Here is a 25337-nt window from a genome sequence, read left to right as displayed (position 1 = left end):
GATTGGACTTCAATGATGAAAAAACATCTGTAGTCATTTTCCTCTTCCTCGTCTTCATTAGAGACTGAGCAATAGGCAGATATTATTGGGCAGAGTCGAGCCCATCACAGATATTAATTCCATCACACAATTTTTCAATTGGTGCTGAATATAAAAATGTATTTTCAGAACATATGTAGAAAAAGAAAAAAAAATGGTGTGACCACAAAATTCACAGGGAAAGTGCTCCACCTCTATAGCTAGCATTATTCTCAGCACCGCAGAGCATCTAGTAATAAGCAGCTTCTGAGTCAGTTGCAGGTTTATATTGGGTGCAAATTCATAGAAGAAAATGTCCCATTTCATTGTAGCTCAAAATCTTTCTCAGTTGGTTTCCATATCAGCATCGATACACGTTTGCCTCTATTCTAAAAGTGTGACAACCTGAAAAAGCCCAAACCATAGCACTCAGCCTGCTTGAACAATACATAAATGGAATAAGAAATAAAGGACACAAGGATCATTAAATAACGCTCTATTTATTTAGTTTTAAAATAGTTTCTTTTTTTTTTGTTCTACAGACATAATTTCAAGGAAGTCAAGGACTTGCAGAAGCAACAAAATAAACTTTTTTTTTGCAAATTTAAAATACTGACAGTTGAATAAAACAAACAAAAGAACGGAAGAGCGAGGCGAAATTACAGGTGATGAGGGTAAAATGGGACATGAGGTTAAAAACATGACCAGACATGCTATGTGCAACCATAGTTGAGCATCACTGCCCAAGTTTTCTATCACTCTATCACCAAGGACATGAGTTTTACAAAACAATAAAAAAAAAAAAAGGAAATGGGTTTTGCAAGCAGGAGTGGTCTGGTAAAAGACATCACAGTGGTAGCTGAATGAAGTGGAGAAGACTGGCCAAAGCGAAACTAAAGAAAGAAGCGGTATCATGAGTTTCTTGTTCCCTCATGCAACAAAAAGACTGAATTCCAAATGAAAAGTTGTGGACTGACTGAGAAAATGTTTAGAATAAATTAAGAAGTTTGTTCAAATTGGGAAAGAAAATTAAAAAAATAATAATAAAAAAAAAAATCAATTTAGGCTTTGGTTTAGTTCCTTAGATTACATGTATTCCTTTCCCTTCTGGGACCAGCAGAAGTGAAATTATTGGACTTTACAATTGTCAAGTATCCTGCAGAAGTTGGTTATTTCATATGAAATTAAAGAAGTGTTTCATTTCAAAACAGTTTTAAGTTAGATCACTGACTGCAGTGCTGTATGAATAAAGAAATAAGAGCACAGTGAAGAGAAGAGGAAACAGGCCCTGAGGATCAGGGGAAAGAACAGTTCATACAGTAAAAAGCTTCTTCTAAAACTTCCCCACATCGGGACACAAATGCCACCCCATGGTTACTCCTTTTCAGTGTGCTAAATTCAAATCTATTATTAAAATATTGACTGTTGAGATAGCAAAACACACTGCCCTGCAAGGTAAAAGAATACGCTTTATAAGATTCTAAAAGAAAGTAGTGCACATTTCAAGGCATTCAGGCCATCTTGCTTTGCAGAATTCAGTGGATACCTTACCTTTTCTCTGTTGTTGTTTTTTTAAAGGGTCCCCAGAGGATTAAAGTTGTTTGCATCCACTCAGGATAAGCATGCAAACAATTAGTGCACCCAGTCATACATTCACCGGTAACTACGACCCTCGGGACACTCACAGACTCTGTTGCTTGCAACATATAAAGAAGTGTTAAAGTAACTGGATTGAAACCTATTGCCAACATCACTGTTCAGATACAGAAGTGCAGTCGTGAAAATGACTCTTCTTTTGTAGTGTGTTCCCATCAGAGTTTTGGTTAAACCAGCGGTTTGTTTTCACAACCAGGAAAACTTCTAGCAAATAACCCTCCCAGAAAACAGAAAATTATTGTGGGTACACTTCGAATTCTTTTGAATAGAACATGGCTAGCTGTCCCCCTCAATTTCTAGCCTGCTAAACATCTGCTATATGGGCCTTTTATTGAATTGAGAGATATGGAATTGGTATGAAAAGTGTCTTGTCCAAATTCTTGACAATGAAAACAAATGAGCTCTTTTCCCATATTGTCAAACTATTTCTTTAAGATGAACCGAAGACTTCCCTGATGAAACGGATCACAGGCTGTAACCATGCGGAGACCAGCATAGAAGAGCAAATCTTTAAACCGAGTGACCCAAGTGTGAAACCAGTGGTGAGACTTCTGAAACTAAAATTGACCATAGATGTGTACAAAGCAATCTTTGTAATCAATCTACTGTCTCCTGTACAACACAACGTTGTACCAGCTGCCCTTTTGTATCAAATGCAGGTGAAAACAATTCAACACCAAGTCTGAAAATATGCCTTTTGGAGTCAAAGCAGTAAGCAGCAACTTGAAGTTTTCACTATAGAGCGTGCAACACAGAAGAAAAAATGCCCGCTCACATCCATTTTTAAGGGGTAAATGAGGTATTAAATGAAAAATATTGCTATCATTAACAGATAAATCACTGTTACATACTTGTCCACCTGCACTTGAAGTGATGTGCCATTCAATTCAAACTAAATCAAAGATCAGGTAATCATGTCAGTAAAGTGGCTCTGGTACACATGATTGTTTAAAGGTATGTATTTAAAAAAAAAAAAAAAAAAGAAATATCAGAGCCCCGGAGCAGGAGTCCATGAGCGATTACAGGCGAGGCTGCGGCAACAGGAAGGATTTCAGTTGTAACATGGAGGCAAGGCAAGAGGGATGAGGAGGGCCGAGAGGAAGAAACAAGGAGTCTTCAGTGTACAACTTGTTTAAAGTAGGTATTTGTGTCCTGCATCCTCGTCCAGTGTGAGGTCCACCACTTCAGGAGGAGACACCCAGTTAGGCTGAGGGGAAACAGTAGTCCAGAGTTGGGCTTGATTTGTGCTGTTTAACTGCTCCACTGAGTTGTCTTTCCACGTGGACAGACTCTTAATGACACCTCCGCATGGATGAGCACATCTATATTTTGGAGACAAATTCATAAAAAAAAAAAAAGAAAAAAAAGAAAGGCAGACAGTATTGGTTAAACCGGAGGAGACATTTCACTTTCAACAGAAGTTCCAATTTTAAAGTCCCCCCCTCCACAACGCGTTTACCGTGCTTTCTCCTGCACGCCGACTATTTCCACTTCACTGTCAGAGGAAGCGATGTTAATCTGGCCCTTGTTGTGCACGGAACTTTCCTTGTGCGACAGCTCTGCCTCCACGTGGCCTGAAACAAATCAAAGAGGAACAGTCACACATTGTGAGAGGCACACAGACCAGTAGAGAGAGCTTCAGGCCTCGCTGACAAATAAAAGACTGCAGCTGCTTTGACATGGAAGAGAAGAAAACACAATGATGAATCTGACAGTTAGCCTAGCAGACATGGCAGGGGAGGGACACGTTGGACAAAACATAACATTGTGGACTTTCAATTCGAGTTCTGACACTGCAAGCTAGTCAGTCAGAAAGGTCAATTTGTTGTTTATAGCATCAAGGAAGACAGCAGTACAACTTCAGAAAAGGCGTCTTGCTGAGACTATTCAACCGTCTCCCCACATAGCACGTTGATAACTGGTGACACCAATGCCTCTAAGTGTTCTGTCGTCACTGAGAGGAAATTATCAGTTTGGATTTACCGGGTTGGTAACTGACCTGAGATAGAGCTCAGAGCTCTTATACACCCAGAGTGAGCTGCCATATCCTGGCCTCTGTGTGTTTTAAGCTCATGCTTTATCACCGTGGGCCGGACTGTCTCCACACTCATACTCTCCTGGTTAGAATCAGTGTCTGAAATATCATAGTGACCCACTACTGGAGGCCCGTCTGCAGGAAACAAAGAAAACACTTTATTATTCAAATCATGCCTGGGAGGAGTAGGACTGTTTGAATCCATAGCCGCCGCGCTAGCTGCAGCTTCTAGATGAACCCTATTTCCCCAAATATTATCCAACATTTTGGCTCGTCCATTCAGCAGTGCAACATGAACAGTTGAAGAAACATTTAGGATGCTTATCTACTGAGTCTGTTCTGCTATTAAAGAGTCTTTGTATCAATAAACCTTGAGCAGCAGTTTGTTTGTTTTTTTTCTCCATTTATTGCTTTTAAAATAACAGCCATTCACATAAAAACTACACTAGAATACAATCATTACAAAACACTTCAAAATGATCTTAATCTGTGAAATAAATGTCAGATAATGAAAAAGGCAAAAAAAAAAAAAAAAAAAAACAATAGAAGAAGTGGAAGAGCTGAACATGTATCTTTCTTCTACCCTGTAAAAGGAGTCCCTGGGAGAGACACACTGCTACCCAGACGTGTCTTTGGGTGTGGGTGAGAGAGAGCGAGCGAGAGGGTTGGTCTGGACAGCATGTGTTGTAACAGAACGCTGCCCATGAATAGCTGGATGGGCTGGAATAGGAAGGTTACCGGGGGTTACCAGAGACACTGATTTAAAGGCCATGTATTAGAGAGGACTCGTGTAAACCAGGATAGCTCTTTGGTAAACAATTGACTGTCCTTAGTGTTATTTCTAATGCACAGTGTGTGATTGTGAGGGCTCACTTTAACATGTCGACAGAACAGTCGATTCAAAAGTAAATCCATTTAAAGTTTAATGGCAAAGATGAAAGAAGGCGTTCGTCACCTGCAAGGCATTTCTGCACGTCGCATCTCCACCGGTGCCAGTCGGCCAGTGACTAAAGTAAGAGTTAGGGCTGTACCCCACTCTGATGTGGGTCAGTCAACTCTGATTTGGCTGTTCAAAAAAAAAAGTTTGACTTTTTTTTGTGAAGCACGAACCTTGTGTATAAGCCGAGATGAAACACGAGCTTGACCTGTAAGATGCATATTCCAGCAGACTACCTTTTCAGAGTTTGAAGTGCGTCCATGACTGAGACAATCTTGAAAAGTTTTAACGATATCGATGTGATTTCTGTTTCTTTAAGAGAGGAGGACACCTCTCCAGATGTTTTGGCTCTTGTGAACGACGACCACTGGAAGAATCTTTGAATACGTTTGCAGGCAGCTCGGCTTGGAGTTGTAGAGTGAAAGTTCTTAATTCAGTATTTACACTTTTTTTTTTATTTTTTTTTTTTAAACTACCTGGTGTGTTTAGATCCTTTATAACTTTTAAGACCTTGAACAACTTTGCAAAATGTACAGCCTGTTGTGCTGTTTATTTCTATTCAGTGAAACATGGCACAGTGATTCAGTGATCCAAATCAAGAGTCAACCTAAGTCCTCTTGACTTAAGATTCTAGTCATCGACTTTTCGGGGGCAGCCCTGGCAATAACGCAGATTCAAACAAAAACAACAAATTATCATAACAACTTGAAACAAGACAGAAGGCCGAAAAAGGCAATTAAACAGATCAAATGTCCGGTCAGTCACCATGTATGAGCATAAGCAAAGATACACCTTGCACACATGCTGCTGATGAAACTAATTTGGCCTTGTACATTCTATATACTAATATAAATCACATGCAAACGGGTGGGGGAACTTCCAGCCTTCAGTTGTGTAAAACTGACAGTCAGAGGGCTACATATACACACACTGAAAATGTAACACTTGGGGTTTTTTCCCCCCCCAACATCCTTACATGATATGAAATATATTACGGAATTCCATATCAGAAACAATATGAGGCCGAGGAATCCTTCATTATGTCTGGATGTTGTTAGCGGTGTAGTGAGACTAGCTATCCACATCAGTAAGAGTAAGTTTGAGGAAGGGATTGAGGAGTGTTTCCACCTCAAAGACCGTCTGAAGCAGAGAAGGCCACGTGATCGCTCAGATCAGTCAGGTTTAGGAAGTCAGTAAACATTGCCATGCACCATAGCGCAGCCGTTATCACTGCCGTGTTTTTTGTTAGTTCGACGCCTGGGGGGGGGGGGGGGGGGGGGGGGGGGTTTAAAGTCAGGCTGCAGACACAGGCCAAGCTGGCAGATCAGTGAATATAGTGGTAACGAAACAAAGTATTAACCAATATTATACGAGTACAAACTGGAGGCTCTGGAGACTGTAGCCTCGACACAGTAACCCACGCCTGATCTGAAACCCATAATCTACACGCTACTACAAATAACCTTTAGGAGTCACTCGTCCCTCACTAGTTTCTTATTACTGCACAAACGCAGCGATAGCAGCAAATGTAACAGAAAGGCGAACATAAAAAAAACAAAAAAACATCTAAATATTTTCAAACCGAGACATTTAGTGGTAAGCTTTTTGTCTTTACATTTATAGACAAATCTATATTTAAAATGTTAGTAAAGCTATGCCACCAAAATAAAGTTTGCCAACATGTTTTAAGCCCTGAACCACTTTTAAGCAAAGTGCAAACAGTTCAGGAAAATGAAGGGCTATGTGGATAGTGACACCTAATTTTTTTTTTTTTTTTTTTTTAAGAAATAGTACGAGGAATACTATGACGCTCTATTTATCATTCCCAGCATGACGTCAGAATGACAAGGCACATGCTATTAAGCAGCAGCACCCCACTTTATCACTGCTGCGATGGCTGCCAGGTGCTGTTATGCAGTCTATGTAAATGACGTTATCAGCTTCTCGTTTGTACACGTGTGGATGTGTGCACAGCTGCTCAATAAAACAAAAAAACAAACAAGCCATACTGTAAGCGGTAGAGTAACTCAGCCCTGACTCGAGAGTCTAGAGAAATGTGGCCTGTGTCCGTGCCTCAGAGTGAGCAGAAATCAAACAGGTGAGTTGAATTATTCAGAGAGTCTCACAGTGATTCAGTGTCAGCAGATGCACCAAGTCTCAAGTCTGCAGCGAGTCCGCTTCAAACGAGCAGCGCCGGCCCAGCTGCTGGTTAGGCTGCGTTTGCTTAGTGACCTCACAACATTTATCTAGAATACCCTTTTCCATGATCTCTACAACTAGTTCTACACTTGGTAAGATTAAAGTCCAAAACAGCGAGGAATGGTGTAGAGGTGTGATCTAAACATTCAGGAGAGCGGGGTCTGGAACACCTAGATTTCCATTCGGAGTGGTCACTTCAGGTAGAATGTTGTTGTTTGTGGGAGTCGGGGCGAGAGTGTTGTTCTCTCGTGCCAGCATGTAGGCAGCCATAGTCTCTGCAGACTCCGATGACGGCAAATAGGAACTGGGCGGGGACGGGCGTCCACCCTGCTGCTGACCCTCGTGGGCGTCACTTGAACGTTTGGAGGAGTCGTCCGAGTCGAGGTGTGCGAGCTTTTCCATCCAGATGCGGAAGCGCTCCTCAGTCTGGCGCTGCATCACAGCAAAGCGCGTCATGGCCTCCTCCAGGACACTGCCGATGCCGTTCCTGTCCCACGTGCCGCTCTCCAGCAGCCCATGAATCTGGGCGCCCACTCTGGATCTCTCCGATGCACGTCTGAAGCCAGCTTTAAAGACATTGAGGCCAAGCCATAAGAAAATACAGTAGCACGTTCATGCTTCGGGGTTGGACTTTTGTATTCAAAGAGAAAATGAGTTTGTTTTTGGTTACGTGCAGATCGACTGTTTACATGCTGATGGACTACATCATGCAGCTGTAGTACTCATATCTGTGTGCACGATGTAAAAATGGTTGAAAACATTTCATGTGGTACAGAGCCCTAAAGAAGAGAACTGGATGTTTGTGTGGAGTGATTGTGGTTAGGAAAAGGCGTAACCTGAGGCTCAGGGAGGTGAATGCATCCATATGCAGCAAAATAAAAAATAAAAAACTATGATAAAGGGCCACAGATATGTCTTACTCTGTACGCTGCAAAATATGCAGTGGTTTAAGTTTAAGCCAAAAAGAATGCACCTTGTATAAGACCGTTTTTAGTGCACCTGAACAAAACATAAAATAAAAAATGTTAGAAAAACAAGAAGCTCTCTCAAAACAAACTTACTGAACACAAACAGAAACACCTTCATTAACACTGCCTACCAGAACCGATGCAACTTCTGTTCCTGATATTCAACCACAGTGAAGAGGTCAGGTAAGAATTCTGAATTAATTAATCAAACAGTAGAAGTAGAGATCCCGTCTTTTAGTTACTGATTGCTACTCAAAACTTTTGGAGAACTCAACTCACACAAAAGATCAGGAAAGACAAGATTAACTTAGTTGGGAAAAGACAAAAAAGCAAACAAAACAAAAAAAAAAAAAAAAACGAACCGCTGTGCCAACAAGACTATTTATGTTTATTCTTCTGTGGAGACACCATGTGCCAGAATTTAGTCTGCAGCTATCTTTGGTCAAAGCTGAATGCAACAATCCGGTTCTAGTCGATGACACAGAGCTATCAGATTCCTCAAAAGGGTGCTGCGTAACTCATAACAGAAAATACAACCACTGGTGTTAACTTTTCCGAAACCTTCCTCACCTCTTGTGTGGGCAGAGTGAAGCTCACGATAGATAAGAGATTCAAAAGCTGCAGGCGGAGAAAGAAAAGCGGAATACACTTAATGAGTGCGGCTTCCGCCAGCACACCCCGTTGTCTATTTAGAGAAATAAAATGTCAGAGGATATAAGTGGCTCACTTTGTTGAACCAAGAAAACAGAATTCAGGCTAAATGACCATGAACTCGGTGTATTTATAGTTCAATGAGTTGAAGAATGTCCACTAGAGTTCCACAGCATGCAGACAGAATGGGATAAGGTTCTAACACATCAAATATTGTTCGACTACAAGTGACCGGATACAGACTCCTCTAAAATGAAGAGTTAAAAAAAAATCTAGAGACAGGGTGAATGAGGACAGATGAGTGAGAAAAAAAAGAAACACAAAAAGTCACTGATAACACAAACACAAAGAAGGACTTTTTCTAATTGCTTTTAAATTTAAAGAAAAGCCATTTTTAAATAAAAAGTCATTTTGATTGTCATACACAGACAGCCTAAATGTTTTTTTTTCTATTTTTGAATACAGGGCTTTAACATGGGATAACCAAGTTGTTTTTACTGTAACCCTGGACAACAGTATTGATCCTGTTCTGAAAGCATGTGTAAGAAAACATTGGATGTTACCTGAAATATCTGTCTTGATTGTCTTGCTGCCTCCTGAAGTGTCCTCGTCGTCATCCTCGGAGGAGCTGGTGCTGGAGTCACATGTGAGCTCGCTGTCACTTGTACTGCTGTCCTGCAGCAGGTTATACTTCTTCCGCGCCGCCGCTTCTCGTTTTTGCCTCAGCAAACGCATCCGCTCCTTGTGTTTCTGGCTCCGGTGACCTTTCACTTTTCCCAGCTTGCCGTTGGTTTGTTTTTCCTGACCTCCCGCTGCAGCTGTGGTGGGCTGGCAGCGGTTTTTCTTCGCGGCCATTGCATTTGGAGGCATTTCACTCTCCGAGCGTGACCGCCGGGACTTCCTGCCCCCTGTCGACGTGGCAGAGGCTTGCTTTCCTGATGCCTGCCCTGGATCGTTTGACGTCTCCATGTTGCCCTCTGCTTCTCCTGCAGGAGGAGCGGCACCTTCTTCCCCTGAGGAGAGTGTGTCTGAGTCAGCTAGGTGGCCACTGGATGAGGGGGATAGCATGCAGGGATTTGAGGAGTCACTCTCATAGATATGATGAGATACAGGCTTGTCACTCCCTGTGGAGGCATTCTGGGACTCTGGCGAGTCTCTGCGTAGTTCCTTCATCAGACATGGCATGGAGAGGAGACTCTGCTCACCCTCTGTGTTCAAGGGGCTGTCTCCCTCCTTTTCCCTTGGCGGTGAGCTGGTACTGGTTGTGGTCTCTGTTTTCAGGTGCTCGTCCTGCTCTCCCTGAACAGAAGCCGTGGCTGATTGCGCTTCATCAAGGCACTCTAGTGAGCACTCGGCATCAACAAATTCCTCTGCCTTTTCTGAATCAGCCATCTTCATGCGAGTTGAGCCCAGAGCCCAAAGGTCCAACAAACATGGACCAATGTGCCTGGACAAGAGCTTACCTGAAAGAAAGACAAATCACTACTATCAATGTACAGTATTACATTGGACAGTGTGTGAAAGAGACCATTTAACACATGGGGCATATTGTCTATATTTCACAAATCAATTTCATACATTAGGATTCATTTCAATTTTTTTTCTGTTTTCTGGATTTCTTCAACTGAGACGTGAACTTAAAATGCAATGTGAGTTTGTATCAAATATAAGGCAGTTACAATGGCTTTCTGTAAATATGATCAAATATAGTCCTAAACAATCATAATTATCATTCTCTTAATAGTCTAGATTTGAGTTAAGCACAGATCTTTTACCAATTTCTGCAAACACTTCCCTCCTTGACTTTGCACAAAAAACACGGACTCGATCCTATTTAATGCTTTTTGTTCTGGGTAAGAGCATTAATAAACAACTGACTATTCACACTAAAACAACATTATTATCATAGAGTTTTTTTGCAATAATAAGACCAACAATTACTATAATTTATATTGCTATATTAACGTTAGCTTGCTTCTAGGAGCAATAAAGGTTACTTTTATTGAATCTTTGACGGATCATGCAGCCTGAAAATATTTCATTAAAGTCAATTGAACCTCCTCGGGAACAGGAAAATGAGTGTTGATACTACAGAGCTTTTCTTCTTGGTCTAAACACTGAAGTTGGTTGTAACTTTAGCTACCTGGGGCTCGTACTCAGACTCTACTTTTAGCTGCGTAGTAGCGCTAACCCCGGTCATAACCTCACACTCCCCACAACTTGGCGAGAAGACGACAAGTCATGCACAATGTGCAGGTTGCAGAGCAGCTGCTTCACAAGATCCTAAAAATGGAAGCGGTATCTAGCCACCCAGAGGCGTAACAAGCAGGATAAATGTCAGACAGAAGCTAGCGAGCAGCTTCTTCTGTTACAACGATAGCACATTTAGCATTAGCACCCTGCGTTACTTTCAACTTACCACGGCGTTAGTTATATTTTTCTGTTCCCACCGTCAGACTTTTCGACATCGTCAAAAAATGTGCAGTCTTACTGAGTTACGATGCATCAACACTGTACTGACAAATGTACTTCACTCCTTTTAAAATTGTTTTGGCGCAGTGTGCTCGTACCTTCGCGAGCCCTGTTAGCCGTTAGCAGCTAGCTGTTTATTTTAAAATGTCTCCATCAGCCGTCCGTCTTTCACAAAGCTACATGCGTCATTTCCGGTCTATTCTTAATGATCTAGCGCCTCTAGGTCTCACTTAAATACTACAGCATGATGATACATGTTACCATATATATATATATATATATATATATATATATATATATATATATATATATATTTTCTTAAATTCTGATCTTTGGAAAAGATTTTATGAACACCTCTTGATATTCAATATTTTGTTTTTCAATCATTCTTCATATTTGAAATTGTTTTATATTTTATACATTGGTAAATGTTTATTATTTATTTTTTTACTATACTGTTTTTGCACCCATACACCACGACAAATTCCTTTTATGTGTAAATGTACTTGGCACTAAAAAACGGTTCTTCTTTGTGTCCTGGGATATTTACTACAGTGTCATTCCGCAATGTATTTTTTTGAAAGTGTCACAATTAATGAGCACAATGAAATATATAGCATGTCAGCATAATTGTGTTCAAAACAATCATTACGAATTATTATGACTTCGAAAAAAGATGAAAAATAAAAGACGTTTATTTTGTAGAACTTCCGGGTCACTGTGACCTTTCTACCTATCGTTGCTGTGTCCGCCATCCTTCCCTTTCTGTACTCTGCAGCCGGACACACTCACCAGGACACCGACATGCTGTCAGTTCGCGTTGCTGCGGCTCTTGCCCGGAGTCTGCCTCGTCGGGCTGGATTTGTAAGCTTTTTGTTTTTCGTAATTTCACGCTTTTTGTTGACTTTTTACTAAAAAGTTCTTCCTCATTCAAATGACAAAACCATGGCGGTGCTGTGCGCGTGCACCGGAGGACACGGGGCCCTTCACATGGCTACTTTCCTCTGATAACATTCACAGCTCAGCTGACAGACAGGAACAAACCTCCCACCCACTATTTCAGACATTACTAAGGGTGTCTGTACGGCGAAATGAAGCCCTGAACTCTTTATTGTGTTGTTCATGCAGGCTATGGCTAAGTTAAGAATGACGATGGTAATTGACATTGGAGGTCAGATTTCTCCCAGTTCACGTTACCTTTAGCTCTATATGCACAATCACGTTCATGTATAAATGGTGAAACTAGAAAAATAATAAACAGACTAAAAATAAACGGTTTCTGTCAAGGACTGTCTGCAGACTATGAACTACCCTTTATTTTGACAATTAAATATAGTTTTTAGATGATAATTTATGGAGAAATGTCTTGTATCAACATTACAACGGAGATGGTCTGAGTTTGCATCTTTAATATAGCATCCAAGTAGGACATTACTTGCCATTGTATGCACTTAAATCTTCTGTGCATTATTATGGAGTAATATTTATAATGAGAAAAAAAAAAACTCTCCCACATAACAAAGAGAAATCAACACTGCCACAAACTAAAAACGATCACCTCATTGACCAAACCGTTGAATAAACACGTCATTCATTAAGTATTTCAGAGTGCTTAAAAAACAGCTTTTGTAAATGTTCTCGTTGTCTTAAAGGTATCAAAGAATGTCGCAGCAGCTTGTGTAGGAGCCAAGAACCTTCACACCGCCCGGCCATGGCTGCAGAAAACAGGTATGTGTGTGGTGAACTGATTAAGTCATCATGCACGGTTTCCAGTTTAGTGAAATTTTATTCATCAACCAATCGAATGCGTTAAAGGCACAGCCGAGGTGTCGTCTATCCTGGAGGAAAAGATCATGGGAGCAGACACTACTGCAGACCTGGAGGAGACCGGTCGTGTGCTGTCGATTGGCGATGGTATTGCCAGAGTGTATGGTCTGAGGAACGTCCAAGCAGAGGAGATGGTGGAGTTCTCCTCTGGCCTGAAGGTTAGTCGGATGACTCATTTCTACAGCTTGGTGCTCTTCTTGACCTTGCTCAAGTTTCTTGTAACTGTTATTTTTTAGTTTTCCATTGGAAGAAGTTCTGAATAGTATCTGGTATTTTTTAGGCATCTCCCCATATGAAGTAGAAAACGAGTTTATTAGAGCAGGACATAGACATACATTGCAACTCAGTGTCTACTGAAATTAATTTACTGTATTGTTTTAAAGTCTTTGCGAGAAGAATAAAGGTGTCTGCTTATTTTATTTTGAATTTGGTTTCTAAAAGGATAGAGTACAGAAGGCTCATTCTGTCTTCAGTGTTTTAAGCATACATGTGACGACTGTGTTGGGAGTATTTTGTAAACCTGAGGTGGAAATGCTCGTCATCCTTGCTTCCTTTTTCTCTCCCCCAGGGCATGTCTCTGAACTTGGAGCCTGACAATGTCGGTGTCGTGGTCTTCGGTAACGACAAGCTGATCAAGGAAGGCGACATTGTCAAGAGAACCGGCGCCATCGTGGACGTTCCCGTTGGTGAAGAACTTCTGGGCCGGGTAGTCGATGCTCTGGGAAACGCTATCGATGGAAAGGTATGTGATAGCAATACAAAGTGTTTTACTAAAAAAACACCCTGATATTTACTATCAGTCGGTAAAAAATGGATGAGAAACAATGTTATGGCATTAAATAATTGAAAAGTAAAGTCAGGAGTAAAAGCTCCTGAGGCAGAAGCAATTCACAAATCTAATCTGGTGATTTAAGACTTTTGAAGTGTTGACTTTTTAAGAGTCGCCTACAGGCCAACTATTGAACAGTCTTGGCTATCATGTAATTGAACTACTTATTTCATAGAGTTGTCCTTGGTGTATTGATAGCAATGTAACGTGTAGAGGGTTTTACATTCTCATGTTTTTGCTTTTTTTTAATTCATCATCTTTCTTGCCAAATGCTTAATGGAACTGCTGTTTTGTCCCCCCCCCCCCCCCCCCCATCTTTCACAGGGCCCTCTTGGCTCCCAGATCCGCAGGCGCGTGGGTCTGAAGGCCCCTGGCATCATCCCCCGCATCTCTGTGAGGGAGCCGATGCAGACGGGCATCAAAGCCGTGGATAGCTTGGTCCCCATTGGTCGTGGGCAGCGAGAGCTGATCATCGGGGACAGACAGACCGGGTGAGAGGACTCTGCTCAAAGGGAATGGTTGAACACAGCTGCATTTGATGTTATTCCTGGTGCCTTTGAAAAGCTGTTACTGCAGTTGGAGTGCAAAAACTGATAAGGGGTTAGATGAATAATACACACTGCATGAAACCATGATAACTGCATTGAATATCATCAAGCAATATTTGACATGTTTTTTTAGAAAGCGTTGTTGTAGTTGTTTGAAACATTCTAATTGTTGAAAATAAAAGTCAACCATGGAAAGGAACTGTCAAAAGTGATGCAGGAAATGTTTTCATGAATTAAACTTGAGGTCATCATCAGCTGGAGGATGTGTTTGACGTGGTTTTTAAGTCTCTGGATTTGTCATGCAGCAAAACCGCCATCGCCATCGACACGATCATCAACCAGAAGCGCTTCAACGAAGGCACTGATGAGAAGAAGAAGCTGTACTGCATCTATGTCGCCATCGGCCAGAAGAGATCCACCGTGGCTCAGCTGGTGAAGAGGCTGACCGACGCTGATGCCATGAAGTACACCATCGTGGTCTCTGCCACCGCCTCGGACGCGGCGCCGCTGCAGTACCTGGCTCCGTACTCCGGCTGCTCCATGGGAGAGTACTTCAGAGACAACGGCAAGCATGCCCTTATCATCTACGACGATCTCTCCAAACAGGTCATTATTGAATCATTTTCATTGTTGGAGGGGATTCACTCTAACAAGTCCTTAGACAGGAGGAAACGACACTACATTTAGCCTGTCTATTATGATACTGTTTTGGCGCTAGGGATGTTTTTTTTGTTGTTGTTTTTTTCCCCCTCCATTCAATTATACAGGTCCACACACCTGTACTAGATGTGGTTACACTTTGCTCCAGGTTACCTATGTTGCTCCTAACAGATACCATCCAGGCAGTAGAGTGGGACTGCACAGCGTGCCAACAGCAATGAATAGTTATACCTGCTAGTTATTCTTGTGCCGAATGTGAGGGCGACAACGTCCCTCATTTAAGCTGCATTATTGATGGACTACTTTTTTGGTGCTCAACTTGGTTTTTTTTGATGCAGTTCATCTTTCACAAAGTATTTCTTGAGAGCCAAACCATCTGCAGAGGTTTCTCACTTTCCAAACAAACGAACTAGGCTAATAAAAAGAGGTAGAAAAATCACTGAATTCAGTTGTTTCCCAACAAAATGAGTGTGAATTTCTGCATCTTAAGAGAAAAACATGCAACTCATTCTGATTCAGAGTTTGTTGTGGTACTGGCCTTAAAAAACAAACAAAAACAGGATTATAATTATGAAAGTATTCAAACCTGTTCCAACCAACACAAGTCTAAGTTTTCAGCGTTATTTGTTTAATGACATTAAAGTTTGCAGTTCAAGCCAAAGATTGTGTGTTCTCCCCAAACAGGCTGTCGCCTACCGTCAGATGTCCCTGCTGCTCCGCCGTCCTCCCGGCCGTGAAGCTTACCCAGGAGATGTCTTCTACTTGCATTCCCGTCTGCTGGAGAGAGCTGCCAAGATGAACGACAACTTCGGCGGCGGCTCCCTCACAGCTCTTCCCGTCATCGAGACACAGGCTGGAGACGTGTCCGCCTACATTCCTACCAACGTTATCTCCATCACAGACGGACAGGTGAGAAGGTGGTCTCCATCTTTCAAATGGACATCCGAAAGCTCCTCACTAAGTCCTCTTTTCTCAAACAGATCTTCTTGGAGACCGAGCTCTTCTACAAAGGTATCCGTCCAGCCATCAACGTGGGTCTGTCTGTGTCACGTGTCGGATCTGCTGCCCAGACCAAGGCCATGAAGCAGGTTAGCTTTCCACACAATCTCCCGTCATCCTCTTTTATCACAGTGACTGTACCTGATTGAGACTTCTTGACTCGTGTGCATCACCAGGTTGCTGGTACCATGAAGCTGGAGCTGGCTCAGTACCGTGAGGTGGCTGCCTTCGCTCAGTTCGGTTCAGATCTGGACGCTGCTACTCAGCAGCTGCTGAACCGCGGCGTTCGCCTAACGGAGCTGCTTAAACAGGGACAGTACTGTGAGTGTCTAGAATTCTTCTTTCAATCTGGATCCATTCTGCACTTGTCTTGTGCATTGCTTGAATATACACCTTCATCCTTTAGGTCCCATGGCCATTGAGGAACAGGTAACAGTTATTTACGCTGGTGTGAGGGGCCACCTGGACAAAATGGAGCCAAGCAAGATCACAAAGTTCGAGAAGGCGTTCCTGCAGCACGTCCTGAGCCAGCACCAAGACCTGCTGCAAGCCATTAGGTGAGTCTAAAATAGAGACGCACCAGCGCACTTTTTTTTCAGTCTCGATCCAATTCTGATACATTTACCGATGTTTTTATATCATAACTAATGTTATTAAAAGTAAACCCAGCATTACATTATGCTGGCTTGACATACACATTTAAATCATATAAAAGGAGCAGTTCCATCTTGTCTCAACGTTGTCATGGAGACGATAATTGGACATTTCTTACTGTCCAGTCTGAACGTCTTCAAAGTGAGACTGTGCGAGCTGACCATGTTTTAAGTGCCAAACCATATTACCTGATCAGTGATGTAGCCCTATTACTTCAATATCGGACCTAATACCCACATAAGATCAGATCAGTCCCACCTCCAGTCTAAAAAGCCTCTGAGCAGCAGCAGTTAGACTGTGCATTGTAACTCATATTCTGTTTGTATGTGCTTTCAACAACTTCTTCTTCATTACAGGGCTGATGGCAAAATCTCAGAGGCGTCGGATGCTAAGCTCAAGCAGATTGTGTTGGGTTTCCTCTCCAGCTTTGAGTAAAGTAAATCTATTTTGGTGCGGTTGTTTTCATGTTTGCATAGTGCAGCGTCAGTCAAACTTTCTATGAAATGTAAAAGGAACTCAGTGGCACTTGGTCTTTAATGTACAGATATCTCCTTACAGAGAATAAAGTATGAAACAAATGTGTGGACTGCCGTCAAGATACTGTCTTTGAAGGGTATACAACAATGGCGCCAAATGCATCTCAAATATACCATCCCAAAGTAGTAGTGCTTACTGCTGGTTTTGTATTTATTATCCCACTGTGTGTAAAAAGCATGGGTAACTGCAGTCCCTTTATACAAGTCTACAGCAAAGACTCAGAAAACTGGCACCGACCACACAGAGCCCCCTGCTGGTGAAGAATGGCGCATGGCTGAATCGTTAAGGCTCTGGAGGCGTCTTTATATTCAACCATGCAAATACTTTGAAATACGTTGAAAAAAGTGGATGAAGTTAGTATGAACAAGCACTTTTAAACTTTCAATAAGTCTTTATTGTTGAACGTGATTCAAAACCTTTCAAAAAATATCAGTGAAGTCTCGTGAATGAAATGAATGAATGTGTGTTCATGAAATCAAGGAATGACTCATAACCTGTTTGTATAACTGTGACTAACAGGAGTGATAAAGTGAATATTAAATATAACACAATAACTAAAGTGAGGATTCATTGCACATATTTAACTTAGTTTAACAAAGCCAGTGTTTTCTTAATAAGAACAAAAGTTTGTGTCAAGTCAGTGATCATAAATAAGTGATCAAGTCATAAATTAACTTCCAATAGAATAAAACAAGTTATTTAAATTGAATAAATAAGATATAAAATAAACATTAAAACTAGCGACAGCTGCGACGACTCACACCCAGTACTGTTTAGTGTGCACCGCAGGTCTGTGGTGTTTGTGTTTGGGTAGATGATTCTGTTTGACGTAGCAAGGGTCGTAATAATCCCACTCCAAGGCTGAAGTCAGAACCCCGTTAGACAGGCCGTCGCTGTCTGCAGACAGAATCCGTAGAGACACTCCTGGAAAGAAATCCGCAGAAAACTGATGACTTTTTAGAAAGATCCCCCTGAGACATTTCATTCAATCCTAAAAAATAATAATCTGGTTTATTACTACTGCAAAAATGTATTTATGTCACAGACAACATCGAAGACAAATTCGTTGTATGTGTAAATGTACTTTGCAATAAAACCGGATTCTGATTTTTTTGACTCCCTGTATGAACACTTAGATCAGCATTTCTGATTATTCTGAAGCTCCAAACTTCAGTGGACATGTTTCCATGTGTACAATTAGTAGCCTCATTCAACATTAAAATACATCTAATCCGGAGTTATACATTGAGTACACATGAGCTGTTAGTGACTATAATAAACTGAAGTCTAGGACTCACATTGTTAACCACAAACTAACACTAAATCTGTTGCTTGTTTGTTTTTTTTTACATTTAAAATACAAGGTAAAGCTTTATTAATTCTGAACTTGAAGCAGTCATGTATTTATCTATAAAATACAGATATCAAAGCTATGAACTGGCTGAACTACCTTCTAGCTCTTCAGTGGCGTTAATCTGTGTGAATGAACAACACTGATGTACAAGCTCCATCACTGCACCGGTTTGCTGTGGCAGTAACATCATTCATTAATGATGACCGCATTGATTACAGAGCAGCTGATACAGACTGAAGCGTACCTGCACTGGCACCAAAATCGCTGTCCAGTCCAGGACCCACTGCAGATGTGTTCAGACAGGACGTCTCTAAAGGCACATTGATGAACTCTGACTCCATGTCCACTTTGTCAAACACATGAACCGCAACACCTGGGCTCACACCTGTCAGCCTGTCATAAGTACTGCTGCGGCGAACATGACCTCCATGTGTTGTCTCCTGCAGCGAACAAATGAAAGCATTAAGACCTCATATTCAAACAGACTTAGGTTGACATTCTTTTGTTCTTACTTCTGAAGTCAAATCTGACAATTTGGCAGTGACTCACTGAATATTCTGTGTAGGCCAATATAGAAAGCAAGGATTTCTCGATTTATTTAAAAAAAAAAAGGCTGAGTACACATTAAAAGCAATGACAGCCAACACATGGAAACAGACAGATTAGCATCAAACACATAAGTGTACTCTTCAAAAAGGCTTTTTTAACACACTGACAGACATATGGTCTCTGGAGACCAAAACAGGGAGGAGAGCTTCTGCAACAGATCACAGAGTGTGTCGTAAGCCGAGATGATTTGAAGTATTAATATCTCTTCAAGTACAATATTTCTATTTTGAGAACCACCTTTGTTTATATGGAGGTGAAGACATGATTGAATACCATATTCTTCCTTTTACATGTAAAAAATACAACACTTTCACTTCTGTTAACTATTCAGCTCAATAGGTGAGAATTGGGACCGCTGCCCCAGGACCAAAGCCCTCCAAAGACCCCCCAGGAAGGTAAAGGTTTGTGACATGGTAGAGCATGACAATTACAAGTTTCAACCAGTTGTTTCCTGGTCAAGAGCTGGTTTAATCAGTAGAAGCAGAAATGTTGAGCTATTTTCAACCCATTACAAACAGCTGAGGAATAGTATCAGGGGCCAGCAGAACCAAGTTTGCCCTTGGACCCCCAAGCAAGTTCATCCAGCCATGCTGTTGTATAAGGAGGCTACAAGGACTTTTCTTGTAATATCACTGGCCGAAAGTTTTGTCTTTGTTACAATCCATTGGTAAGCCTGCAGAGTAATTTATGTGGATATGATCTAGCACAAACTTCACATGTAACTTGAGTTACATGATAACTCACCGTTGGAGAGTTTGGCGGAACTAGGTTCATTCTGGTCTCAGCCTCTGAATCGCTGGACTGCGGCAACACTGGAGCGCTTTTGGACCAGCCCGCTTTACTGACACTGCAAGTCCGTGATCCGGAGGCCAAGTCCAGTCTCGGGGTGAACCCAGATGCGGAGGAAGTGGCTCGGATGGTGCTCAGCGCCCTCAGGGACCCTGAACCGGTGGCACCGTCTGGCCTCAGAAGCCGGATCCTGTGGTCCACCCTGCTGGCCCTCTCCCTGGAAGAAGCCCGGGAAGAGGTGACAGGATGTGGCAAGACCGGCTCCGATTGAGACACATACGCCCTCCTCCCGTCGTGCAGCGGGGGGAAACCCGAATCGGACAGTCTTCTGGCTCTTTGCAGAGTGGACTGTAAAAGCATCTCCTCTGCATCCTCTCGCATATATCTGCTCTTCTTCTTAGACAGGATCAGAAACTTGTAGCCCAGAAACAGGCAATTCAGTAGCAGCAAAATGACCACACAGGGTATGAGCAAAAGGACCACTAAAGTTAGGTTTGTCACAGGGTAACCCTCAGGCAGATCTGTTGTTGTTGACTGACTTATCTGCGACATTTCATCCCATGGACAACATAAAAAAAAGGCTTTTTGGAGAATTGCGAATCTCAATTGAGATTCCGCGTTGTCTGAATGCACAGGTGGGCTGCTGTGTCAATCAATGTGGACTAGGCCTATGTGTTTGACAGTAGCCTATTTTCTCCCCCATCTAGAATCAACATGCCAGTCTGCTTCTCCAATGTAAACAGTCTTCGGATGAGTGTGACGTCTTTTAACACGCTCGTTGTCATCATTGCAGGCTGTCAGTGTTTGCGAAGCAAAGGCTTGACGTGAGACGACTTTGAAAGGCAGCCACATCCTTTACAGATCCACAGGTGCGTCTCATTACGTGTAAAAAAAAAAGTCCCCGCATGCAATGACCGCGAGATGGCAGTAAGTGGGCAGAATTCTGCATCACTGCGTCTGTCTGCAGTGATGATTTCATGCTCTGAATTTAGATTTGTTTTTGGTGAACTCCAATGTCTGCAAGTTCATTTCTAGTCCGTCGATACGGTTTTATGAACGTTTGTATTCCACTAATATAGCTGGCGGAGGACTTTTGAATATTCTTTGTATAGGACAATAGTTCATATATATATGGTTTTTGTATTTCCAGATGACTTGTGAGTCCACTTATATAGTTTGAGTTTTGTGGTACATCTACAAAGTTGTATGTAGTTATTTGTTGTCTGTCTTTCTTTGCTGGTGAAACACTACTTACATACTTATTTGAGGACTTTACTTTTGTATTCCACCTATACAGTTTGTGAATAACTTTTGTGGTCGAATTGTAAGGTTTGCACAAAGAGCGCAGCACTAAGCTAGCATGAAAGGAACACAACTGAGCTGGTTTATATCCTATTTATCAAATGACAATCAGTTTGTCATTTGTCAAGTTTATATAGGACTTATTCTTAACATGTAAGAATCCTATATAAACTTCAAAGTTAGTCAAAGAGTTCCACAAGGTTCCTTTCTTGGCCCGATCCTTTTTAGACATCCCATAAGTGAACTGGGAGTTTTCTTTGTTTAACTCTCAGTCCACTTATTTATTATTTTTGAAAAATATTAATGTTTCTGCTTGAAATAAACAGTGAAGATCCAAAGTTAAATGGCATTTTTTCTTTATTTCCATGCTTTCAAACATGTCTCTATCAGGTAGTAATCATAGTACATCAATGCTGCAGAGTATAAACAAACATTTCAAATAATTCAATAGAACATTTGACAGATGAATCTCTCTTAGAGACAATTTGTTTGCATTTTGTACACAAAGTAGGTCTTTGCACACAAGTACATTTTGCTATTGTAATAAATCAATGCAAAAGATCAGTCATATGAACACCATATAACTATATATAATAAAATTATTTTTTTTTCACATTTTTTTTTTTTATACCGTTCAGGTTTAAGGAAGTCTATACAGACTTGAATAGCACACTGATATCCTGCTATAGGGTTGCAAGTGTAACAGTACTTGTAAGCTTTTCATTCAAGTGAAAGGCTGTAGAGTCAATGGATGCCCTCAGATACCAAAGACCCCATTCATTGTTCTGACCTCTCTCCTCTCATTCGGCATCGTAGTAGTTGTGCACCGTGCCTGCAGAGAGCCACCACCTTTATAAACTACAACTCACTAAAGCGCTGCCTGCCTTATCCAAACACAATAAGAGGTTGTGAGTGGTTGTGATTTTAGCACCTTGGGCAAGGCTTTGTTTGTGAATTAATAACAACCTACACGCCTGGTGAAGCTGCATTAAAGCGGGTTAGCACTGGCCTAGGCTGTGCTTGATGATCTCACGGGACTGTGGTGGGATCCTGTCAGGAAAGAGCACTTGGAATTCCACCACCAAGTCGCCCCGCTGGGAAGGGCTTTTTGGCAGGGGCAGACCTTCGCCCCTGAGCCGCCGTACCGCACCGGGTTTGATCACATCGCTGCATGGAAGAGGCATCATTCGGTTGTCGATTGTTGGGACGTTAACTGTGCAGCCGCAGAGAGCCTGGGGAGAGAAAGGAGGAGAAATTTAGTTCTGCAGACGTGTTATATTTAGAAGTGGTTTCATAATGCCTCCTGAGTGGTCTGACTGGGCAAGAGCACACTTGGAACAATACAAAAAAATCAATTATATGCCAGGTGTCAAGTTACATAAATGCTAAATATGGAGCGTCTGTCTTTAAAAAAGCACAACCCTTTTTCTGTATTGTGTAACAAACCGGTGTTACAGATGTTATAATCGTTGGCATATTTTCTGCTTGTGTGTGGGAGTTAAGTGCTTCAATGACTGAAAAGAGCCACAGGAAGATGGAGGAGCTCTTTGAAATGCCAACCTCTGTGACTGCTGCCCTGCTAATCTGTGTGTGGGTTTGGTTGAAGTGAGAGCCAGCGACATAGTGAGCCAAAAAAACACGGCCTCTCTGCCTGTCTTGTTAAGGCAGAGGAGTCTGCAGCACATATAGTGGTTGAGAGGGAGAGTGAAGTGTGATTCGTGGGGGCAGTCGGAGCTGAGGCTAAATTTAGCTCCTGCTCCATCGCCCTCTGCAGGGGCTGATGAGGTAACCGAGGTGTTGGCAGGCTGCTGCTGTTCTGTTAGAGGGGGTCTGTCAACCAATGGAAAACTATGGGCTCCAATACCCCAAACTGAAGACTGCAATCTGTCCTAAGACTGCACTCAAAGATAGAAACCCTCCCTGATATGTGCCTTTCTTTGGAGTTTCTGGTTATGTTGTATTGATGTCTTTCTTTCTTTCTTTTTATTACAGAGAATGCATCATTCCGCAGTTATGTAAGGGCTTGGAAGTGGTGGATGGATTCAAGCCTTTGTGTGTGTAGGTGTTAGCAGCTGATAAATGACATAGTATTTCTACTTATAGAGCTGCTCCATGTTTCGAGATAAATCATTCATGTTGTTGAGGCTCTGTGGCTTAAATCCAATTGACCCTTAATCTTAATGTCAATGAATCAAACTCACCTCTTTGAGGGTGATCTTTGCGGTGAAGACGATGTTGGAGCCCTCCCTCTTGTACTGTGTGTGCTCCTCGTCCCTGAGGATGAAGGTGATATCTGCTGGGGTGCTGTTTGGCGTCTCGTCTCCCTCCCTGGGGAATGTGATCTTGGTCCCCGCCTTCCAGCCTTTCTTCACCACCACATTCAGCACCTTATCCTCAGACCTCATGCTACGCCCGTCTGGGTTGAGGCGGCGCCGGGTGATCTTCACATGCTTGGTGCAGCCCTGCATCACCTCCTCCAGGGTCACCAGCAGGTCATGGACCACCTCTTTTCCCTGCAGCCGCCGCTGGCCTCTTCTTAGCCCACCGTCACAGCCGGCGGACCCGCCTACATGAGTGAAGGTGAAGCGCCTGAATGGGTTGAAGAGCTCATCCTCGCCTTCACCATCTGGGCTGAAGAAGATGTCGAAGTGGTCGGAGCCGTGGAAGAAGGAGGAGAAGGTGGCATGGGGGTCACCATGGAAGTTATTGCGGAAAACGTTGCCTTGACCTGACATTGACATCTTGTTTTTAAGGCCTAAAGACAAAGAGAAACAAAACAAGTTAAGCCAACATCTTTAAAAACTGCTTTATTCCACTCTTTCTAGAAAGTGGAATTAAAATCAGTGTAAGGAGTTTTGAGGAAAACTCTTTCATTGCCCCCTGAATAATTCATCAGCCTCACAGCTGTTTATGCCAAACATAGCTGATTTAATTGCAGTGAAAGTGTTTAAGTCTTGATCCTCCCTCTGCATGTTATTCGTTATTTTGCCTTGATGAAGACATGAATAGTTAATGTACCAGCCTTTGCAGTAATTATCCTTCTGGCAGCAACTATTTGAGCTGTTTAACTTCTTTAACTGAACAGTTTCTCACCTTCTTCTCCAAACTGGTCATAGATGCTTCTCTTCTTGGGGTCAGTGAGGATCTCATAGGCCTCTGCAATCTCTTTGAACTTGTCCTCTGCGTCGGCGTCACTGTTTTTGTCGGGGTGGAACTTGAGGGCCATCTTCCTGTAGGCCTTCTTGATCTCATCTTCGTTGGAATCAGGGGAGACGCCCAGGACTTTGTAGAAGTCTTTGCCTGTTGGCTTTATTGACAGGCAGGGCGTGTCCTGCTCTGACCGGGTGCCTTCCTGTTGGAGGAAAGAACAATCAGGAATTAGAACAGTTTGCTTTTCATGTGTGCTTTCATAACAAAATCTTTTTTTTTTGTTTCAAATGTCAGACAGTTTAACATCAGCCAGTTGTAAAAACATCATCAGTGAAAAATGCTGCAAAATGACTTACTTAATAACTTACAATCATGTAAATGAATAAATCCCCTTAAGCATGAACATTTAATGCATGGTTCATATGCTGGGCATCCTTTTCACACATTGCTGCTCAGCTATTATTATGCACAAATTCAGCCCTCCAGCAGGGACACGATGGGAAAACACCCAACTATGTGCTGCTGCAAATTCATGCATTGCATTTTATAAGCTGATGCTGAGCACAACGTGAGGGGCTGAAGTGGTGTGTCGGGGAATCGTGAGAGGGGGGGAAAAAGACGTCCCCCAAGGACTGAGATTCTCTGCAGCGATTGGCTGAACTCGTTTCTTGCATATGAATGAATACAAGGCTGGAGAAATCAGTCAATAATGAATAATTGCGGAAATAAGTACGACTTCAAGTCTGCCAGTTTAATTAAAGAACAAACATGTATTTGTATTTAGTTGTATAAAACCCTTTTCTGGAAATAAATTCAATCTCATTTCATTGACTATTCGAGCTGCATATTTTTTTTAAAAGAATACATCAGGTTGAAAGATGAAATAAAACTTTTACTTACCGCTGATGAAGAAGATCCCGAGCTGTCACCTCGGTGCATAACTCGCACTTTGCACTTGACATTGACATTTTTGTGCTTCACACCGAATTGAGTCCAGATGAGAACCATTTTTGCTGCTTCAAGTTCAAGTTTGTTGTTTTGATATGGGCTGAGTGTCGCTGTCCAGTCGCGCTGGTGCTGAAATCTCTTTGCTTTATTGCGTCGGGCTCTTCGTCCGTCTTGCCTGAGCTCTCCTCGGCTCTC

The 25337-nt window shown here is 42.1% G+C and overlaps 4 protein-coding genes across 6 annotated transcripts; 1 reads left to right on the top strand and 3 right to left on the bottom strand.

Moving 5' to 3' along the window:
• Window positions 1-499: 499 nt before the first annotated feature.
• On the bottom strand, window positions 500-11145 carry ark2n (arkadia (rnf111) N-terminal like PKA signaling regulator 2n). Of its 3 annotated transcripts, XM_079364681.1 has the most exons (5): window positions 10884-11145; window positions 9028-9927; window positions 3674-3844; window positions 3134-3248; window positions 500-2996 (listed from the first exon to the last, which is right to left on the bottom strand). In XM_079364681.1, exons 2-5 carry the CDS (start codon window positions 9860-9862, stop codon window positions 2807-2809), a joined length of 1311 nt encoding a protein of 436 aa, XP_079220807.1. In that variant the 5' UTR covers window positions 9863-9927; window positions 10884-11145; the 3' UTR covers window positions 500-2806. The 3 variants fall into 3 exon arrangements, with proteins under 3 accessions (XP_079220807.1, XP_079220809.1, XP_079220808.1); XM_079364683.1 differs by lacking the exon at window positions 3674-3844; XM_079364682.1 differs by lacking the exons at window positions 500-2996; window positions 3134-3248; window positions 3674-3844 and adding an exon at window positions 5090-7411.
• Window positions 11146-11655: 510 nt separating this feature from the next.
• On the top strand, window positions 11656-17035 carry atp5fa1 (ATP synthase F1 subunit alpha). The gene is made up of 11 exons (XM_079364435.1): window positions 11656-11800; window positions 12589-12664; window positions 12752-12921; window positions 13332-13505; window positions 13917-14083; window positions 14446-14746; window positions 15485-15709; window positions 15781-15888; window positions 15976-16120; window positions 16206-16356; window positions 16810-17035. The coding sequence occupies exons 1-11, from the start codon at window positions 11741-11743 to the stop codon at window positions 16886-16888; spliced, it is 1656 nt and encodes a 551-aa protein (XP_079220561.1). The 5' UTR covers window positions 11656-11740; the 3' UTR covers window positions 16889-17035.
• A 326-nt stretch (window positions 17036-17361) lies between these two features.
• On the bottom strand, window positions 17362-20669 carry hwa (huluwa). Its single transcript, XM_079364436.1, has 3 exons — window positions 19698-20669; window positions 18589-18784; window positions 17362-17914 (listed from the first exon to the last, which is right to left on the bottom strand). Exons 1-3 carry the CDS (start codon window positions 20292-20294, stop codon window positions 17748-17750), a joined length of 960 nt encoding a protein of 319 aa, XP_079220562.1. The 5' UTR covers window positions 20295-20669; the 3' UTR covers window positions 17362-17747.
• Window positions 20670-21368: 699 nt separating this feature from the next.
• Window positions 21369-25337, bottom strand: LOC306836822 (dnaJ homolog subfamily B member 5). Its single transcript, XM_079364133.1, has 4 exons — window positions 25095-25337; window positions 24138-24396; window positions 23246-23799; window positions 21369-22276 (listed from the first exon to the last, which is right to left on the bottom strand). Exons 1-4 carry the CDS (start codon window positions 25200-25202, stop codon window positions 22043-22045), a joined length of 1155 nt encoding a protein of 384 aa, XP_079220259.1. The 5' UTR covers window positions 25203-25337; the 3' UTR covers window positions 21369-22042.

The sequence above is a fragment of the Symphodus melops genome (genome assembly GCF_947650265.1).
Source record: "Symphodus melops genome assembly, chromosome: 16".
NCBI lineage: Eukaryota > Metazoa > Chordata > Actinopteri > Labriformes > Labridae > Symphodus > Symphodus melops.
The sequence above is the reverse complement of the archived record's forward strand: the minus strand, read 5'-3'. Positions and strand labels throughout refer to the sequence as shown.